Below are 20,162 nucleotides of genomic sequence, written 5' to 3'. Positions count from 1 at the left end.
GAACACAGTCTATATAGTTGAAAGCAGTGGGTTCTAGCACCGATCGCGGGGGCCCGGTTCTGTTCCAGGAAAGACGGCCCGGTTCTGTGCCATGCTAAAAGCTGCTCAGATCCTGTTAGTGTTCACATAATCTGCTTGGTGCAGCACTATACCGAAACTGTTGAGCACTCTCATTTCCTCTCTTGTAAATTGCAATATTTGTAAAGAGCAGTTTAGAAACTGCGAGGCGATGACGGCTGGTTAAGGGCAGTTAAGGGTTAATCTCTGTATTTACAATGATAATGAAATTTTGTAGCAATCCCACGATCGCTTAAATGTTGTCTTATCTAAAAAGAAACAGTAAAAACAATCATACAGTAATTTTTTTCTTTAATAATCACTGATAGACCGCTATCATGTATCCTATAGCCGACAGTGATTAATTTGCATAAATGTAAACAGATATCACATATACGTATAAAGATATGAAAAAAAATGGTTCTTTTGTAGATTTTGCGCGAAGTAGGGATTAGGGATATCAGGTGATGTGGCATAGATACCTATGTATGTAAAGGATAACTTTCTGTGTGTCCCCTTCTTGTGGACGAACGATACTCTTTCACACATCTTTTATATTACGAATCAAATTCAATTATCGAGTCAATTGAATGAAACTTAGCATTTGCAGATATATTTATGACAATTTATCAAGTAAAATATATTTTCGTTGACAAAAATGGAGAAGGAACGATCTCGCGTGTTGGTGCCGGTTCTTATTAGTGCCTGTGCGATTCCAATTTCAATGCTTTTTTGGATCGTAAACGTAGTTTACTCAACATTTCATCCAGACTCCGATAACCACTTCGAAGGTACAAATGCAGCTTACTTTGATTCAGCCTATTTGATTGTTTTGATTTACATAACCTTCTTACTTTCAGAGCACTTAGTAATATCACCATGGAGGTGGTTGACTGTCGTCGCACTTCCCACTTTTATGGCGTTTTGGGGCTTCAGAAAAAAAAGTCTGGATATTACTGGCGCTATTCTTGGTAAAAAAATGTTCTTTAGATCATCCAGCAAAAGAAATATTTGTTGTAATGCAATTACATGTTTTATGCAAAAAGAAAGCCTTGTCGATTTAAAAGAAAGAATAACGACATACACAAAAGCGTTTTAAAATACATTTTACTATTCAGACAAGATGCAGTGGTTGTTCTGAGAAAGTTTCACTTCGAGAAGTTTTGTACGTTCTACCCATAGTAACAGAATATTATATTGCAGGATTTTTTGTGGGTTTTATTCTGACACTCACAAGTTATGTTCATCTGGCTTGTCTTTTCACATTCTTTGTTACATCTTCCAAGGCAACAAAGTTTCGTGCCCACAAAAAAAGAAAACTTGAAGCAGACTATAAGGAAGGTGGTCAAAGAAATTGGATTCAAGTTTTATGCAATGGCGGTATGGCAACACAGTTGGCACTTTTGTACCTATTGGATGTTGGCTGTGGAGAACACCCTGTAGACTTTGATAAGTATTACAGGAGTTCCTGGTTGTCAATCGGTATTCTAGGTGTGTGTATAGAAAAGAAGAAATTACAGTTTAAATAGAATTTTTAACTATTGTCTGGAGTAACATTTCCATTTCTTGTAATCATCGTAATGTAGGAGCTTTCGCGTGTTGCAATGGAGATACTTGGGCTTCAGAAATTGCAACAGTTATTGGTAGTAGCGATCCTTTCTTAATTACTACAGGAAAGAGAGTACCAAGAGGTAAATATGTGTGAAATTATAAAAATACATAGTTCTTAAAACTCAAGTAAAATATAATACTCTTTTTTTGTTAACAGGAACAAATGGTGGTGTCTCCTGGGTAGGTCTTTTGGTTTCTGCGCTCGGCGGTTTGACAGTGGGTTTGTTTTATTACTTTACCGTACTGTATACTGTAGACTCGGCTGTACTTCAATTAGCTGCACCACAATGGCCAGTAATTCTTGTTGGATGTTTTGGAGGTCTCCTTGGGAGCATCGTAGATTCCATTTTGGGAGCTACTTTACAATATTCTGGTAAATTTTGTTCTACCGTATCGAATAATGTACTATACTAAAAAATAACATTAAAAATCTTGCTTCTTTGCCGCAGGAATTAACGAGAACGGATTAGTGGTAGAACGTCCTGGGAAACGAGTGAGATACATTTGCGGTAGACAAATTTTGGACAATCACAGTGTCAATCTTCTGTCAAGCGTCATCGTAGCATTTACCTTACCGAAAATAGCAAATTTAATTTGGCCTTAAAAAAATCTCATTTGTCTAAATTTGTTTTATTCTCTTTACATATTGTAATTTATGATTACGACTTAAAAATGGGGATTCGTGTTGTTAAAAAGAAAAGTGATATTTTAATTTACGCTTCCTGGGGTTAGTAAACCGTCCTCTTAATAGTATGTATTAATGAAGACTAAAATAATTTTATTAAGGACACTGTTAAAATATTTGTTATTTTTATTTACAATATATTATTGAAGAATCTCCTGTTCTTTAGAATTAAATTACAAATATATTTAAGGCGGTGAAACTACTTTCTTTCGAATGTTAATCTGAGAATGGTGAAATGAATTTTATTATTAGTATGAATGAAAAACCTTTATATATGTACATTTTCTTGTATGTTTACCCATATTAACAAACTTAAATACATTTTCGACATGTTTTTTACAGAGTCGTTTTGTATAAAAATTGCATGACGCACTTGATATGACAAACTGTTTTATTTGTTCTTCTGGTTGAACAGACGGTGTGTTCTTTCAAAGCAATTTCGCTGTAATTTTGTTTGGTTCAAAAATCAAGAATAGGAACAGAAAAATAATTAAGCATATATGAGAGGATGCCGGGAAATGTATTTTCTTATTCTCTAATTTTGATTTCGTTTCTCTCGTTTTCTATTTTCGATTCGATTAAAACCTATTTTTTAATAAAAATTAGTCTGATTAATTTATCCTCAATTATTCTTTAATAATTGGTATCCGGTGAAATTGATTACATTTAAAAGAACACGACCATGATGGATTATGGGACATAAGGAGCAAACGCGTGAAAGCCATTTCAAAAATGCATGTCAGCGAATGAAAGAAATATTTCTTCAGTGATTTTTATTCGTATTAAAAAAATTATTATTTTGAAATATTTATTCGTGTAATTTGAATATTGTAACACAATACTTCTGATTCACAATGTATATTTATAAATAACAGGAATTTTAATTCTCATTTTATACATTGTGGGTAACATGCGTTTTTGAAACGAAGAATGTTACTCGATTTTTACATTATTTATAGCTTGGCGACATGCATATAAATTAGTAATCGTTAAATTGCTTAATCCGAAAGTTTGCGCCTACCATGTAAGTACCAATTAGCAGTCAATTAATTGTTAAATTATTTCCAGACGTTGTGTGCGTTCGATGAAAAGCATTTGGTTTACAGATTACAATATTAACCAATATAAGAACCAAATATATTATAAAAGCACAAATAAAATGGGACTTGGAATATCGAGTTATTAACTAGGCGAAAAAATCATTACATTGCCTTCGTTCTTCGACGATCAATTTTTGAAGCAATAGCAATAGATTTAATACAATGTTTTACAATAAATTAGCTTAACATTATTTTTCTTTTTTCAAATATGTACAATGTATATCTTATCTCAAACTTGACCATAACACGTTTATTAAACACGTTATTCAACAGTGTATTGTACATAGGTGGGTGGCAATACTTTTTATTTTCATGTTTAGTTTCTTTTCAACTCAATCGCAAAAATATCAAATGTTTCATTGTTCTCAAGAGTATTTCAAGAGTTCCACGCAACAAAATGCCATATCGATCACTTTTTGACGTCAGCATCGGCGATTTTATTCTAAATGAAATATGTTGTAGTCCATGTGAAATTACGGGGGCTTTAAGTCACCATTTTTAGAATTTGTTTAGAAATTAATTCGTATACGACTAAATGACCCTATGACAAAAACCATATAGATTTTCCACAAAATTCCGAATTGTCTTTGAAATACTCTTGTTACATCTCCATACTTATCTACCGATGTCACCATTTTACCACGACGAGAGATAGTCGTCGATGGTCAATCGACAGTTTCAATCTTAATCTTTAACAACATCTTTTTAGAACCCCCAGAATCGTAGTTTAGTCCACCAATTTCTGTCGTTTCTCTGGATCATGCCATTCATTTACGTCCGGTCGCCATTCGCTTGTGTCACGTCCGCGGGATGGCCATCAACACTGCGTCTGCTGGCAGTTGTCCAACGGTCCCTTGGCCTTGATGAGCAGACGAGCGTGATTGTTGACACTATTGGTAGCGACCAGTTGCATAGTTTGCTTCCCGTCCAGGTGATCCAGTTCTCGCCCCCCCCCCCTCTTATTTTAAACACGCTAAATTGTTAGTTGTTCGTTCACTGATGTCGGGACGTGCTAAGAGTCGAGTTGACTTGTTAGCATCGGTTTCGTCGGACTTGTTCAGTCCGCATAGCACCTATTGCTACTATGGCTCTTGACTGTGCTATGTCTTTTCGGGTGAGAACCACCGCTGAATGGACAGCATATGTACATGTACAAACGTATAATCGGTTTGCGAGTGTAGGCCGCGCGGGGTTCGTTTCGCGTGCAACGAGTGACTATTCGCGGGTTTCTACTAAGCCGGGACTGACCTAGAGCCGAGGATACCGTAATTGGGTCGAAGGTGAAATCGACAAGAGAGACTCTACCCTCTATTCACACCCTTATTAGGGACCTTCAAGGCAGATTGCCGGCGAGGCTGTGTTTTCGACTCTGATTAAGCGATTCAATATTCATCGGTACCGCTCTATCTCTATCTCCTTGAATAGCAACTGAATATGGGATTTACCGATGCTGATTGCCTCGTTTATAGGATTCACAAACCCCTTTGTTTGTTTAGCATTCTTCTGCACGCAATGATTTCATATGGTGAACATACAGTATGCGTACTGTTGAATGTAATTTTCCGTCGAACGTCGAAGCCGTGTATAGAATAGTTACAATTTTATTTTTTTCTCGTTTACCTTTTCATTCAATAGAAGAATATTTTCTACAATTATAAGAATAATTTTTACTAGAATATACCGTTTCCTTTGCAAGTATCCGCGTCGGGGATCAAAAAGAAAATGAATATACTCTGTCACGGTGGTGCATATTCTAAAAGAAGATTGCCCTCCTGAATATATTACGATTGATAAAGTAACACCGAAAATCCGAGCAAAAAAAAAAAAAAAAGCGGAGAATCGTCTCAATTAAGCAGTTCGATCTCTCGCGACAATTTGTTCGTCGACCCAATTATGGTCGCGCCTTTGCGTAGAAAGGACTAAAAGATACGAGTGAAACGCGAAGAGATGGGAAGTGAAGTGGTGAAAATGATGAGAGTACGCGGCGACTCTCTTTCACGTTACAGTAACCGCTCAAAGTCACTTCCCCGTCTGATAGATAGCGAAATGGAACGGTTTCGATGAAATGGCGAAATTGTCGGTGAGTTTGAGCGACCGAATTTCTATGTAACAGTTACATTTTCGAAAACATTTTTGCGTAGCCATGCGGACATTCATAATGGCTGGACTGTCTCATGGGTTCGATCTCGCCGACGCAAATCCATGGATTTCGAAAATATACGGGGAGGTGTTCTGTAACGTGCGCTCGACAGAGCGAAAGTATAATTAAAACGTAGAGCGCTATGCACAAAGCAACCTCTATGATTTATTACGTTGTAGGACACAGTCGTTTTTCATATTTCGTTCACGACTCACAGAGTCCAGATTTCTAATATAATTCCGAGAACATTCGGCGATATTGTAACGTTTAGGTGTACCGGTCACAACATATACAATATTTTTCCTAATAAAATCTCACGGTGTCAACGCTTACCGGCTAAAATAAGTTAAGATAAAATTTCAAAGCTTAACGAGCAACGATCTATACTTTCGAATATCGTGCGCATATAGGTACCTTCTAATAAACGTAGAAAGTAAAAACGGAAACGGAACGGTTCGAGTCAACGGTACACGTGTGAAACACCGTTCTCGCCATTTTCGAAGCGTAGGTCGATGCCACACGTGACATCGATGATAAAGCTGTGTCAGTGCGACATGAATATTTATGAGCACGGATCGGTGGTAGAGCGACACAAATGCGGAACGAATGGAAGAACATGTGCAACGTGCAGATGACTTTCATTAAGACGTTTTCATTTCTACGGAGCCGTGAATGCTCTATGTCCTACGCGAACTTGCCGGTGAGAATAAATGCGCGTGTGGGTTCGCGCGAAGAATAATACAGGGTGGCCCACGCAATTGTTTCAGAAAAATGTCAGAGGAGAAACCTGAACGGTTCGAAAAGCACTTACACCCGTACGGCCATGTTTTCTTTAGAAGTGCAACGGTGTACGTGCTAGGGTGCAATATCCCAATACTTTCTTACGTAGAATTACGAGAGAAATCCAACTGTTTAAAAGATAATGCAATTGTTGAATGCACATGAGCCATTGAACTTCTAAAAAAGAAGTGTGGCCCTAAGAATATAGTACTGTTCGAACCATTCATCTTTCTCCTCTGACATTTTTCTGTAACCACTCTGATCACGCAGTTAGAACCTGAAACAATTGCACCCCGTTTAGAGGCGCGAGGGTGAATTGTGACGCGAAGGAGAATCATGCAGAGTGTAGAGCGTGTGCAGATGTAGTTCTGTGAAGTAGTATCGTTATTTAGATCTTTCGTTCGTTTATTATACAGTATTTATATGTGAAAGTTACGTTAAGAAACGAAGTGTTCCGTTCATTACAACACGGAGGCCGCCGTGCAAGAATTGGTCCGATTTCGCAGAAGAATATTGCCTTCCCATTTCCTCTTGAATTGCGCTATTACCTGCAGCATGAACGTCGTTTTATTAATGAAAATATCCGTAGCACGCGTTTTGGTTAATTAGCAATCTCACGACCGACCGGAATTTCGTTGACTCACCTCGCCGTTGCAGAAACAGAATAAAGTGGCGACGCAGAGGCCCTGTAGAAGCAAAACTAATTCAGAACCATAACGCTAACTACCTAATAATGTTTAACTTCGCTTCCCGTTAAATTCTGGTAAATTTGATTGTCTGAATTTGATTAGCAAATAACTGGAACTTGTATATCAAACTCTACACTTTATCACGGTGTTCGTGAAACAATGGCCGGTTGTTCAGAGTTTGAAATCTACGCATATTCTTTTGTCTCTGAAGTCTTTAAGTTTGTATCGTTTAAATATTTAATTCTTTAAACGAAACACAAAATAGTACGAACGTAAAAAAATTCGGGATTTTTGTATAATTTTCGATCTACATATTACATGTACAAAGTAGTTCGTAGTTCTCGCAATCGATTAATTGTAACTTTGTTTCAATTCCAGTCGTTTATCCCCCGTATTGGATATTTATTTATTGCTTCGTGAGATGAGACAAATGCATAGAACGCGATTGGCGGTATTTTTGACAGTGTATTTTTATTTGTTAGAAATAATGAATAAATTCGCGGAGAATTTATTATAAATTTTATAAACGGATAAATTTTGCGGATAATAAAATCGTTTAAGGGAAGAAATCAATTTTTATTTGATCTGCGATCCCTGCGATCGACGCAGAAGAATTTTATTTCGGCATAAAGATCCGCGGTCTAGCCAATAAATATTTTATGAAATGTGCAAGTAATCTCTTGGAAAGTGTTCGAAAGCTCACCTGGAAAGAGGCCGTGATTGCCGAAAGAACCTCATAAAACTGCTCCCACGGATGATTCTTCGGCGGTCTGAAGGGGATGACCAAATAATGTAAGCCTAGAAGAGGTACCAGCAGCATCGTCGCTCTGCAAAAGAGCGTGTTAAATCTCGACTCTGTTGGTCGGGTTGCCGCATTTTAGGCGGATTCTTAATCGATAATAACTAATAAACGAAGCCGAGATCGCAATTTTTTAAATTACTTTTCGTCTTATATTATCTTGGAGAATCACCCCTTAAATTTTCTCCCACCTGTGGTCGAACACCGTGCATTTAAAATCATTACAAAATTCCTCGGTAATTCTGATCTTTATGAAATAGTCCGTCGACAGGGGAATTTGCATAAACCTCCGCGGTGCAGTTAATAGAATTACGTATAGTCACCTAAACGCTTGTCGTATGGACCTCGATGGCTGCGTACCGATTGTAGGCCCTGCCCTCAACTTCATCAGCAGAACCCGCACAATGTTGATGAGGAACAGCATATTCAGAACGGTGGAGACGCAGACTGGATAGACCAGCGCATTCATGTAGTTGCCCTCGCTGATCCAACACCTGCGATCATTATCGATGCATAGGATAAGTTTGAACAGAACCCGCCTCGTTACAACGTGAAACTTTCAACCGCCACTTAAAAAGACTTTTCAAAAGAAAATTCCTACTGTAGGGGGCCAGCGTTACACTCTTTCAAATTGACTAAACTAGGGCTGTGTGCACACTTTGCATTATGCAGATTTTCCGGCAGAAATCGGCGGCGAAATGCTTGTTGTTCTGTCCTTTTCAATTCAATTATCCTGTTACTCGTTACTTCATTATTTCGTTCAGCTAATGGGAAGCAGATTTTCGATCCAGCCGAGATCCGGTGGGACCAATTGCGCGATCTCCGAAAAATCGGAATCACTTTGCCGACAGTGTCTGCGGTGTCTGTGGCGGGGTTCGTTTTGGTGTTCATTAATTCAACACCGGCGAGGCCCCTTTGTTCGTCACGGATTTCGGAGCTGTCATCAAGCTAGGCAACGATAAACCAATTGCCTCGGTTTTGATCCTCCGGTTCGTTGCACGTGCTGCACCCACCGGTACGAGCTGCACGAGATGCACCGGGTGTCATTGTCGTGTCCGCCTCCGAGACCGTTTGCAACCACCCCCGTGCAAAGGAAGTCAATGGGACCCGGTCGGTCGATACTGCGCCCCACGATGACGGCCATGGTGTTGCGGTTCCCTCGGGGTTTCGTGAGCTGTTTCGCGATTAATGCACCGCGACGACGATTTTCCCTAACGACGATGCGCCCACGTACCGACACTTCCGCCGGAAGTTGCGCGGATAAACTTCCTCTTGGTCACGTGCCGCGCGCCAGAGTGACGGCAAACAGTATCATTATATAATCGGTGGGATTTGCATAATCGCGTAAATAAATAGATGAATACATCATGGCTTCACTAAAACTACTCGTCCATCGATATTCCTTGTTGTTCATATTTCTGTTACAACATCCTTTTCATGCTTCAACTTATTTTGTAATTTTCAGATTTACCAACACCTGGAAATAATCTCACGATCCACCGGTATTTATTTTGCTTCGCATTTCCGAGAAAGAGAGAGAGAGAGAGAGAGAGAGAGAGAGAGAGAGGAATCTTGTTTTGTTGCCGCGGGAATATTTCTTGTACCTTTTTTTCGGGAGGAAGTTTGGTATCGACTGGCGTTGTTTATTATTTTTTCATTAAATCCGCCCGAATATAGGATAGAGTGTTTGCACATTGTTTTTGTTCCCGTTTACTTCCCTTGTGTCGGTATGCCAGGCGAGCATTTATATCGGGTGGTCCCGGCGCTATCAATCTTATTGTGTTCCTGTCATGGTTGAAAAACGTACTTCTGTTTTTCCCGTATATTAACCGAGCGCGCTAATAATTCTCGAAATTCCGTCGCGAAATAATTTTTATCCTTGCGTCGATTCGACGATTTCGAAGCAGTAAATTTTTGGCGAATCCAGTGGAAAATCGAGAACGTTCCGCGGGAGTTGATCGAGTCGGCAACGGCAACCGCGAAGCTTAATGTTATTTGGAAATCGATCGACGTTCCCCGACGAACAAATACCTCGATCCCGGCCGGAGAGGTTGACGTTGAATTTTTAAAGACGAACGCAAATACACGCGTGCTCGTCCCGACTTCCCGCTGTGCTCAGATCCCGCAGGAATTTAAATGCCTTCCGCCGCTAAGCGGCCGAAACTTGAAATTCAAAAACAAGACGAGAAGATCGGACGTAATGGAAAAGGGGTCGAAATCCAAATTTCAAATGTCGACGCGGCAGTGAAATCTCTTTTCAAAAGCCACTGTGTTTTCGGCGGCTCTATGCTCGAAGAATAAAAACCTTTGACACTTAGTGGTACAGTGTTTACTCGGATCGCGAAGTATCACGCTAGGACCTTTCTAAAATTCTGTATAAATTTTCTCCAGATAGAATCCACAGTCTAGTAATAACTATTACCAGTTTCACGCTTAAAATTACAGTAAAGCCTTGATCTAAGCCGAACGGAGCTACACGATCTGTTCGCCTATCCCCTCCCCTGGGAGGGGGGTAACCCTAGCAGTGTAAACATGATGCGTAATTCGATACCGGGTCAGGTATATCGGTGTGAACCACTACTAATCCAATTACAAAACTTCTCCATTTTTCAGTATTTTTTTACGGGACTTTCGCCAACTTATTTGTGGCATTTTTCTGATTAACGGATTCTAATATTTTTAATTCACGAATATTGACATTGCAAACATGGATCCACGAGGAATTATTTAACAAATTGATTTCTTTAGGTATATATTATTAAAAAAATGGCTACAGATTTTGATAGATATGTTCATGTTATTTTTATAAGGAAATGTAAAATAGTCATTTTTAGTGCTCCGTAAATCTAGTGTGAAAATGATACCAAATACGATGTAATTTGGACTGTGGTTTAATTGACGGTCACGAGAAAATAGTAGCCCTACACGATCTGTGTCACAGCACGGACCCGAGGATTGGGCTTAGATCGAGGCTTTTCTGTATTTAGATTCGAATTGCCCAGTTTATGCAGCTTGCAGAGCTTTAGCGGAAGAACGTTGTGCGAAGCGCATATTTTCTTGCAAGCGTGTTTTCGAAACGGGAAGGGGCGAATGTTTTCGCAAGTTATAATCCGCGTTTAGGGTACTTACTGTTCGGTGTCCGCAGGATCGTCGCTTAGCGCCCTCAAGCTTGCATAAATCGTGACGAAAACCGCGGGGACCAGCCATCCTAGCGCTACCAGCCACTTCACCAGCTTGTGCTCGCTGGTGAAAGCACTGACGAGCAGCGTGTGAAGGTAAAAACCCTCGCACAACATCCAGGCGTAATTAGTGAGCAAAAAGTAGTGGAGGATAATGTGCAAGAGCCGGCACGTTACCTGTAAACGTAAATATCAAATTCGGCTTTAGCCGTCCAGTTTTGTCCTTCTCGCAGCTGCTGCTGCCGCGGTGACCAGCGAATGCCTTCGCGCGAACTCCCATTTTTGCAGTTGGCCCCGCAAAAACTAAAACCGGGGAACATTTCTTTCGACGGCCAAATGATCTCTTGGGACCAAAAGCGCGATTACTTCTATTAACGCGCACCGGTCTCTAGTACTTTAGAAATTTACATATCCTGCAGATGTACGGAGATCTGCAGTCTCATAATCGTGCAGAAAGAATCCGAAAAAATTATGATCTCTACCACAAAAATTTTTAAAACATGGTGAACACACATTGATTTTCTATTTAGTCTAATAAACCAGCAAACGGAAGAGCAAAATATCTATTCAATTTACTCGCTGGCAAAGCGTATACACAAAGCTGATAAATTGAATATATTGGGTGGACTCTTCGTAAATGGATGTTAGCTCGTCGTTCATTGTAAAAGGGCTCGGAAAAACCATGGAGGAGATCAATGGCGAAAAACAGCGGACGGCCAAGGGGAATATAAAATTTATCGACCGGGATACCGAAACGGTCTGAAATAGTTCGTTGCGAACGATGCTGCGGTTTCGATGAGCATTATTGTTCTTTTTGATGCATTTGACTGTGAAACATTGGACGAAACGAATGCATAAAATCGGCGGTCCGGCGATATCTCAACGAGGAATTACTTGGTAAGACACGGGGAGCGTTTAACATGACAATGTCGTTGCACGTACCCCATTGTTTAACAGTAAATCCGTGTTTGCGACGATGCACCTGTACCACAGGAGCCAGAGAGCGTTGTTCACAGCGAACGAGGCGAACAGGTTCATATGGAGAGTGATCCTCGCGCACTTCAGCGACCTGTATTCACCAGGGAATAATAAATAAACAATGGCAAATCCTTTTTCTGGGATTCGGAGATAGGTCTGTTTAGGACGAGTGCATTCACTCGGATAAAGAGCTTATCCGCAATTTCAGAAGAGAAAAGATAAATTAAATAATTGCTAGGCTGTTCTTCCTCTGAGCAAACACAACAGTTTTATATTGTATTGTCCTCTGAACAGCCACTCGTGTGAAATAATTCAATATATTTGTTAAGATTATCTGCACTCTTCTTTTATATTGGAATTATGTTGAACAGAAAATACAAACATTGTTGGAATATACAACTGGGTTAAACTTCACTTTAGCAACCCAGAAATTTTTAACATTTTTTTATATAATCCTGTAGATTTCGACGAGAATGTGTCAGAAATCGAAGTTTTAATGCGAGGAATTCATTGGTTCAAAAGTTATACGTGTTTGACGGGTAAGGGCGCTGCTATGTTCAATTCCTCACATTGAAACTTGGATTTTTGGCATTTTCTCGCCAAAATCTACAGGATTACATAAAAAAAAGTTTAAAATTCCTGGGTTGCTAAGCTGAAGTTTAGCCTAAAACTCTATTATTTCTGATACAATGTGTAGGACAAAGTATTTCTTGAGGCTTGCATCTTCAAAATTGTTACTGGAACATTCTCGTAGTAGAATTACATCAAATAGAAAATCTAAAAATTTTTCAGAACGATTCTGAAATTATATCATAGCCGGGACAATGATCATTGGTATTACAATGTGTTCGATTTCTAGATCGGTTTTCGCGAAGACGTCAGAAATTACGATCGACTCACCGGAAATACGTGAGAATACCCAATGAGAGTAGCAGAGCTAGGAGCGATATCGAGTATCCGGCTTCGTAAATTCCATTAATCCCCTGCTGCCACTGGAATCAAAATTAATTGCTATATTATAGGATTATACAAGCTCACGAGGGTGAGCTTCAAACGAAATCAATCGTGTTCCACGGACGTGTCTGCGCTAATACACTAATTTTACCACTTTGATTTTTCGCGAGGAGAGATTACACGAGTTCTCTATTGTAGTAAATATTATAGTAATATTTTGCATATTTCACCTTGTTTTTGCTTAAAGTAATAGTAATAATAACGTTTCGACTGTAAAATAATCTCTAAATCGTAATACGTTCAATTCTTAAAAAACAATTCTTCCAAGGATAACTTCTTCTAATTTTCTAATTGGTATAATACACTTTTAATACACTTTAGCAGAGAGTTTTAAACACCTAATTTATCACATTTCGCGAAGGAAACGTTCGATTTCCTCTCAGCGTTCACAGAACGCCCTTCAGCGAGCACAGAATTGCAGCGCACAAATGAGAAAATAGGGGGCTATAAAATTTGTTTTATTCGCAGGCGTACCGACACCTGAGGGTTATCGAAGTTCCTTTAAGGGATCATATAGTTTTCATTCTTATATCCCCGTAAAATGCATTTCCCCTACATCCATCCACTAAATTGTTCTATCTTTGTACGATTTTGTTCCATTACCTTGTTAAATGTACCTTCGGAAAAGACCATCTCGTAATAGTACGTAAAAGTAAAATACATATGCAATTTAAGACAGAAACAATTTAATAAAAAAGGTGGATTGAGGAATGAGAAATTCGACGAATCAAAATAATTTGACAAAATTGAAACAGTGTTGAAAATACCGGTGCAGACAAATATAAAATAAGTAATGAAATTATGGTAAACATTACCCACGCATAATTCAAAGAACATATTTTCTTTCGGGCTAAGTTCTTGAGCCTTAGTAGCATCTTCGGAAGAAACGTAATTACAAAGTAAATAAGTGAAGTTTTAGTGCTAAAGTTTGTTACAGAACTCCTACAGAAAGGAGCTTTACTACAGGTCAGTGCTGATCCTTCTATTCTTCTGTCTCCAACTTTCTGACCTTTAGCTCGTCACGTGTAGTCCCTTCTTAACTTAAAAAAATCTCATCATCATGAATTTAAAAACATTGAATAACACACGGTGGTATTCGACGACACTGTGGAATTAGTTTCCGGGTAATGGAGTATGCAGAACGAGACGGCACTATATTAAAAATTGCTCGATGCTATGAAAAATTCTTCGGAGATGTTATATCGACCATTGTGCGCTGCTGCGAGCTGGTGAATAATGCATGAGCTCTACATAGGCATTGTGTAATCTCCGGATATCGAAAGTTCTGCGTATGTACAATCTCGGCGCCGCGCCGTCGACAGACAGCAACAAAATACTATGTTCGCGTAGTTTAAATGGTCGCTATTCGTTGCCCTGCACGAACCTAAGGGCTACTTAACTCCTTTAATCCTATATTTTCCGTGCGCCACTAAATTAGGAACGCAAAAGGGGAAATAAATGACTATTAAACGTGCTGCGAACTTTAGTTTAATTTATACCCTCGAACTAAACGCTCGTGAATACACATATTGTCCTATGATTTTATTCCGTCCTGGGAAGATTGTAGTTGGGTGTTGTAACAATTAGTGAGCATCGTAATAATTCGTTTGTCTTTCCATGCAAGAAGCGTATTGTTATTCCTCTTGTATGCAACTGTTTTTCTTGTTGGAAATTTTGGTTTTTTTATTTGTGTCGGTACGCCTTTGCGATTAACGTTTATGGTGCCTGTAAGATGACAATTCATCTTTAGCAATTTTTCCGCTAAAGGGATGCTGGTATAGTATCTGTCAGTGTACATGTGGTATCCTTTTGCATCAGGAACTCTATCTAATAGTTTCTGAACTATTTCAGAAGTTATGCTGCCATAGTATGGAAGTATTGAAAATAAATATCCAGTCTTCGAGTCCGCCAGACTCTACTCTTCCGGGGGAATTTGCGAGGGCCGTGTAAGGGCTAAACATAATCCGCGTCGGAGCGAGCCTCGCGGTGCGGAAAACGATAATGTTCGTCGAACTGTCCGCCTCGCCGGTGTCCGGAACAATGTTGCAATTCCGGCTTGTTCCCGGTTTCAATTCGCGGTATTAGCGCCGTCAAAAACGACGGGGAACAATCGGCCGTACAATGGTGAACTTCGATTATCGTGTAATGGAAAGCGAGAGGCTTCCACGCTCGGACAATCGTATTAATACCAACCGGAAGTTATACCGCTGCGGCGACCACTAGTTAGATGAACTTCGCGTCGACTTCCGCGGCGTCTAATTACATTCGCCCGTGTCCCTTTGTCCCCCCCCCCCCCATAGAAATTTCATTGATCTCCGCGGGAATCGATGACACTTCTCATTGACATTTCATCCGGCTCTCGATGATTCATTGCTGTTCGGAAAGTTATCGCTGCTTCCGCAGTGGTCCAAAATCGATTCAATTTGAGACGTACATTCCTAAATGTTCGGATTTCATTTTGGGCACGAATATACGTTACCATAATTAACGCAGTTTCCTTTGAGAGAGATTTGAATAGAGAGGGAAATGAATGTTTTATAACTAGACTGATCTTTGTGCGAGATAAAAATTGTTTGCATCATTTGCAAGGAACTATAGTATATCTATTTTTAGATGATCAGTTAGCTAAAACTGATTATATAATGTTGGAGAACGTTCTTTCAGCTATAAGTGTATGTAACAGTTATGAGGATATATATTTTAATGTTTCAAGCAATACCCTTGCAGTATCCTCGATGATGAAGCGGAACAGGCTTCGCCGCCATTTTGCTCCATCCCAAGTATTCTATCGGTCTTCCTTCTCGTCGGTTATGGTGCGTCGGACGAAGTTACGAGATATTTTTTCCTGAATATGCATCTACGGTTTTCACATTTTTTCTATTAAAATGGCAACTTTTAACGATGTCGATTTGTATGGTATTGATGGCGGAACTGATACGGAAGTTGTAAAAAACATGTACTGGAGTAAATTGGTCTGTGCATCTGTATTACTCTCGTTTTCGACGTTCACTGATACTGAAATATACTTCCACGTGTGCTTTGTTACGTATTGTTAGAACATTGTTAACAATATTCACATCGAAAAATATCAGGTACTGTTTTATTGCCGTTTCTCTTGCGAAGATCATTAAATTCTTTTTAACAGTTTGATTTTGAAGATATTCTCTTTTTATAGAAACGTTAAATTGACCGAAAATAAAAACTGTCTCCAATTGAAAGACAAAGGAACGAAATTTTCTTTTTAAAATGATGTTGAGACGTAATTCTTTTGGAGTTTTCACCGTTTCAAATTTTTCCCGTCCATTTTTCTCATAATCGCATAAAAGAAGTTAGAAACAACAGCAGTAATGATAACGAAATTATTCCGCAGCTGCTTGTTAACTTTAGGAACGAGTTTAAAAGGTAGTAATAACGAAACTGTAAAATTAGTAACTTCAGGAAACGAGAGAAAGCTTTGACGCGATAAACTGCTGAAACGTTACCAATTAAATTCTTGCGCTCGTGGAACATCAAAAAGTCATTTCCCACCGTTTTACTCCATTCTTTCCTACATGTCTGTTCCTGACATTTTAGACAGTGCATTATCGTGTATTAAAGAATTTCAGATTTCTGTATCTACTTTTTTATGGTTTGCACAGTTCTGCATTTTATTTTAACTTATTCTTCTTCTTATGGTATCTTGATATAGGTACACATATATTCAAGTAAATATTTAAGATGTAGCTTTTATTATGCACCGTGGTAAAACGCATATGCGAGCCTGTTGGTCCCTCGATTCAGTGAGGGGAGTATAAAACTCTATAAGGGTGCACGGTATGTCCCTTTTACGTTATAAGGGAAAGGATGTCATCGTTCATAAACGCAGTGACCTAGAATATCATTCTGAACCCAAATGACCTTCTGTAACGTACATGAAATCCTTTGTCTACTAATTAAACTCTGCTGCAGCTAAAATAGTTGCTTAAGCCAACTACTAATTTTACATTTTTACAAAATACAGCGTGTCTTCTTATATCGCAAACGTATAAAATGTCTATTATCAGCGAATAAACGTCCAGAAAATGTCGCTGAAAAAATCTTCCAGAGAACTAAATGATTTATCGCGCCGTAGAAAACCAATTTCGCATAATCCAGTTTCTATCGGAAAGACCGTAATAAGATTAGTTGTTTCTAGCTTAATGAGTCTCTGTTTCTCGCTAATTATATCCGCAATCGCGCGCGACGGAACGTTTACACGCAACACGGTAATATTAGTATTTTATTTAGCCGAGTAATAATATCGATAGGGGGTATCTACATACAGATCCCAGGGCAAATGTGAAAGCTCATCGGCGCAGAATTTTCCATTTCGCGACTAGGCCGTTATTTAGGGACGGCAATCCGGGAACAATCAAAGCGGATTAAAAATCTGTTCGTCCGGCACCGAGGACCTTCGATTTTTTCGCTAGAGAGACTTTTCGCTTTCGAAAGTATTCAAATGGCATAAATATCCCGATACAAACGCGGAATTTATGGTCGGCTACGGCAAATTAGAACTCCGACACGAAAATAAAACGATGAATCTGCGCGAGGCGCGGCGGCGTCTGTTGAATTTTTCCAGTGCCTTCGTGGCCGAAAAACGTCAGCATTTTTTGCCATATCGTTTTCTGTGAACTGACAGTACCTAGCCTGCGTTTTATTCCGGACAACGGTATATGTCTCTCCGTTCGCGAATTTTCCCATCGAAAGTACTCGCGCAAATTTCGTCATAGTTTACCTCATTTTACAAATGAATTACACTTACACTGAGATCTTTCAAGTTGACGCACGTCGTGTAATTGCTCCAGACTTGATTGGACGCTGGATGTCGAAACCAGGTACCATTCGAGTCGCAGTATTTGTGCGCCATTACTGAAACAATCAAATATTTATAAACGTAAATAATCACAGAACAAGTTCTAAGTTCGTCGCACTTCGAATTCTACCTTAAAATTGTATAATTCGATTGGGATACCATCGGTTCGGATAATCGAGGTTATCGCGAATTAAACGAGCAAATACGATCGAAACAGCGTCGTGTTTGGTCTCATTTTAATCAGAAAATTATGACGAGTGTGTTGGTAAAGGTCTCGCAAAAATATAATTGAAATCGGAAAAGTTCCGTCACGAAATTTGGTACTCGACACGCTGACGTGCGTCGATTAATTAAAAAGTATAGTGTCCGTGCACGAGACATCGGTACGTTTTCGCACACATGTCGACGCAGTAATTCGTGTATCACGTTAAAAGTCTAATAAATAGATTAAGAGTATTAAAACGCCCGAGAGTGGAAGCTAACGAGATTTCAGTATAAAAAAGTTTAAGGGGTAAAAGCATCAAAAGTGGAAGCCAGCCGGCGAAGAAAAATGGATGAAATTCGTCACGGTTTTCGGTTCACAGTCTTTGTAACGTAGCGGGCAGGATTACCCGTGCTTTGTTTAATAGTTTCTTTGCCGTGCCCAACAAAGCGAAACTATTGCAGTCGTTCGGGGGCGGTGGAAAAGTAATCGGAGACTGCACGATGGGGAAAACTTGTGCTCCCCGGGAAGAGAAGTTGTAAGCCGCGACAGCGATGTTGTTTCCAAAGATAATATTTTAGTTGGCAGCGATACGGAAATAATGTCAGCGTCCGCGCGGTTAATTAAATGAAGTATGACTATTCCGAGCGCCAAAAAAGGCGTTTCCTTCGCATTTTAATTCCCGATCGTTTTAATCGCCGTCTTATTTTCACGTCGCACGGAAACAAAGTGCGAGGCTACAATTCATGCACGAAGAGACTGTGGAAACCGGAGATTTGCATCCGATTGCACACAATACGGTGAAACAATTAAAATATATATCTATCTTTTAAATGGCGAAGCGATTTTCCATTATGAATATTCATACGAACAATGGGAAAGGATTAAAAATTATTCGATGTGAATTTTATATTGTATTACAGAAATTGTACGTTTTGCAGGTTTGCATCCAAGTGGATTAAATACAGTGGAACAAAGAAAAATGGAGTAAAAATTATTCGATGTAAAATCCCAAGCGAATATTTTAAGATACAGCAATTTCCAAATAAATAAACAAATCAAATATTATATTCGTTATCGATTAAACCGTTCTATTTATATTTCATTCGTTCTCCAAAAAATCTTTGTGTTTATTCAATATGCAATCGCCGTATAAGGAAAACATTACAAAATGAGTTCGGTACATTTTCTAACCTACAATCTCCTGTATGTGATCCGAAAAGAATTCAAAACAAAATAAAAGAAAAACCACTAAATTTTCTTAATGTCTTTACAGTTCTGTACTGGAGCAATCCATTTTTGTCACAAATGCATAAAATAAATTTTAAAGATGGCCGCCGACTCGCCTGTATTTTATGAAACGCAGATTCGTTTCGAGCCACTTGTTTTCGCATAAAACAGGAACAAATGGTAAAACGGGACCAACGGAGCACCCTGGACTCGTCGTTCCCTGTGCATTTTCAATAGGGTGGTTGGGAGAGCAAGGTGGGCAAATGGGGGTGGTATATGGGGGTGTACGAAGAACAGCGAGCACCGTAGATCACGTTCGCTTTCGCAATAAATGTCACACCATGGAGTCCGAGGGAAGCAGCGACGAGCGCCGAAAATTGAAAACTTTTTACCCTTCTGTTAAATAAAGACCTCCGCTGTAAAAGAGTGCGAACGTTAACGTGCTCGTCCAAAACGTAAACACCCTCGAATGAGTATTCTTTTATTCTTTTCCTTAGTTTCATCGAGCAATGTTCTCAGAATTTCGTTTGTCTTGATACTACTTTCTATCGATGTTCTGGAAGTATTGTGCATCTTGTATTTCGTGCGTGCAACAAGCTGCGTCGCCTTTTGGAATGATAAGCCGCGGGTGTTAATCATGTACTTCCTATTCATGACAACGGTAATTCAAACAGCGTATCACGTAAGATCCGATGCCCGACTCGAGCAGATCTGCAAGAAGCTGCTGAGGAAGTTGAGAAGCTTTACATCACATCTGTTTTCCATGCTGAGAACTATCCTTCGATAAGACCAAGAACAAGATTCAAGATTCAACAGAACAAGATTCTGTACAGTCGTTGGGTCGCGTAGACAATGAATGAAATG

At 39.4% G+C, this 20,162-nt stretch overlaps 2 protein-coding genes across 14 annotated transcripts in view; one reads left to right on the top strand and one right to left on the bottom strand.

Moving 5' to 3' along the window:
- The first annotated feature begins 248 nt into the window (after positions 1 to 248).
- On the top strand, positions 249 to 2,674 carry LOC143356091 (transmembrane protein 19). Of its 2 annotated transcripts, none has more exons than XM_076791500.1 (7): positions 249 to 521; positions 668 to 848; positions 918 to 1,028; positions 1,261 to 1,548; positions 1,644 to 1,748; positions 1,826 to 2,041; positions 2,118 to 2,674. In XM_076791500.1, exons 2-7 carry the CDS (start codon positions 716 to 718, stop codon positions 2,270 to 2,272), a joined length of 1,008 nt encoding a protein of 335 aa, XP_076647615.1. In that variant the 5' UTR covers positions 249 to 521; positions 668 to 715; the 3' UTR covers positions 2,273 to 2,674. The 2 variants fall into 2 exon arrangements, with proteins under 2 accessions (XP_076647615.1, XP_076647616.1); XM_076791501.1 differs by lacking the exon at positions 249 to 521 and adding an exon at positions 525 to 543.
- A 2,853-nt stretch (positions 2,675 to 5,527) lies between these two features.
- Dh31-r (Diuretic hormone 31 Receptor) overlaps positions 5,528 to 20,162 on the bottom strand; it is a 147,042-nt gene continuing 132,407 nt past the window's right edge. For 6 of the 12 annotated variants that reach the window (XM_076791486.1, XM_076791485.1, XM_076791487.1 and 3 more), the window contains 8 exons: positions 17,816 to 17,922; positions 12,919 to 13,010; positions 11,983 to 12,109; positions 10,991 to 11,217; positions 8,185 to 8,355; positions 7,766 to 7,889; positions 7,018 to 7,059; positions 5,528 to 6,921 (listed from right to left, as the gene is read on the bottom strand). In XM_076791486.1, coding sequence (XP_076647601.1) covers positions 6,835 to 6,921; positions 7,018 to 7,059; positions 7,766 to 7,889; positions 8,185 to 8,355; positions 10,991 to 11,217; positions 11,983 to 12,109; positions 12,919 to 13,010; positions 17,816 to 17,922 — 977 coding nt within the window. In that variant the 3' untranslated portion in view covers positions 5,528 to 6,834. The remainder of the gene's footprint in view (positions 6,922 to 7,017; positions 7,060 to 7,765; positions 7,890 to 8,184; positions 8,356 to 10,990; positions 11,218 to 11,982; positions 12,110 to 12,918; positions 13,011 to 17,815; positions 17,923 to 20,162) is intronic. The other 6 variants (XM_076791488.1, XM_076791491.1, XM_076791489.1 and 3 more) reach the window with 1 other exon arrangement.

This window comes from Halictus rubicundus, chromosome 8 (assembly GCF_050948215.1).
Source record: "Halictus rubicundus isolate RS-2024b chromosome 8, iyHalRubi1_principal, whole genome shotgun sequence".
NCBI lineage: Eukaryota > Metazoa > Arthropoda > Insecta > Hymenoptera > Halictidae > Halictus > Halictus rubicundus.
Note: the sequence above shows the minus strand (reverse complement) of the source record. Positions and strands in the feature narration are given on the sequence as shown.

Coding starts and splice junctions, on each gene's coding strand:
- LOC143356091 (XM_076791500.1), top strand. CDS start 716: ATGGAGAAGGAACGATCTCGCGTGTTGGTGCCGGTTCTTATTAGTGCC. Junction 1,029..1,260: donor TATTACTGGCGCTATTCTTG/GTAAAAAAATGT, acceptor ATTATATTGCAG/GATTTTTTGTGGGTTTTATT. Junction 2,042..2,117: donor AGCTACTTTACAATATTCTG/GTAAATTTTGTT, acceptor TCTTTGCCGCAG/GAATTAACGAGAACGGATTA.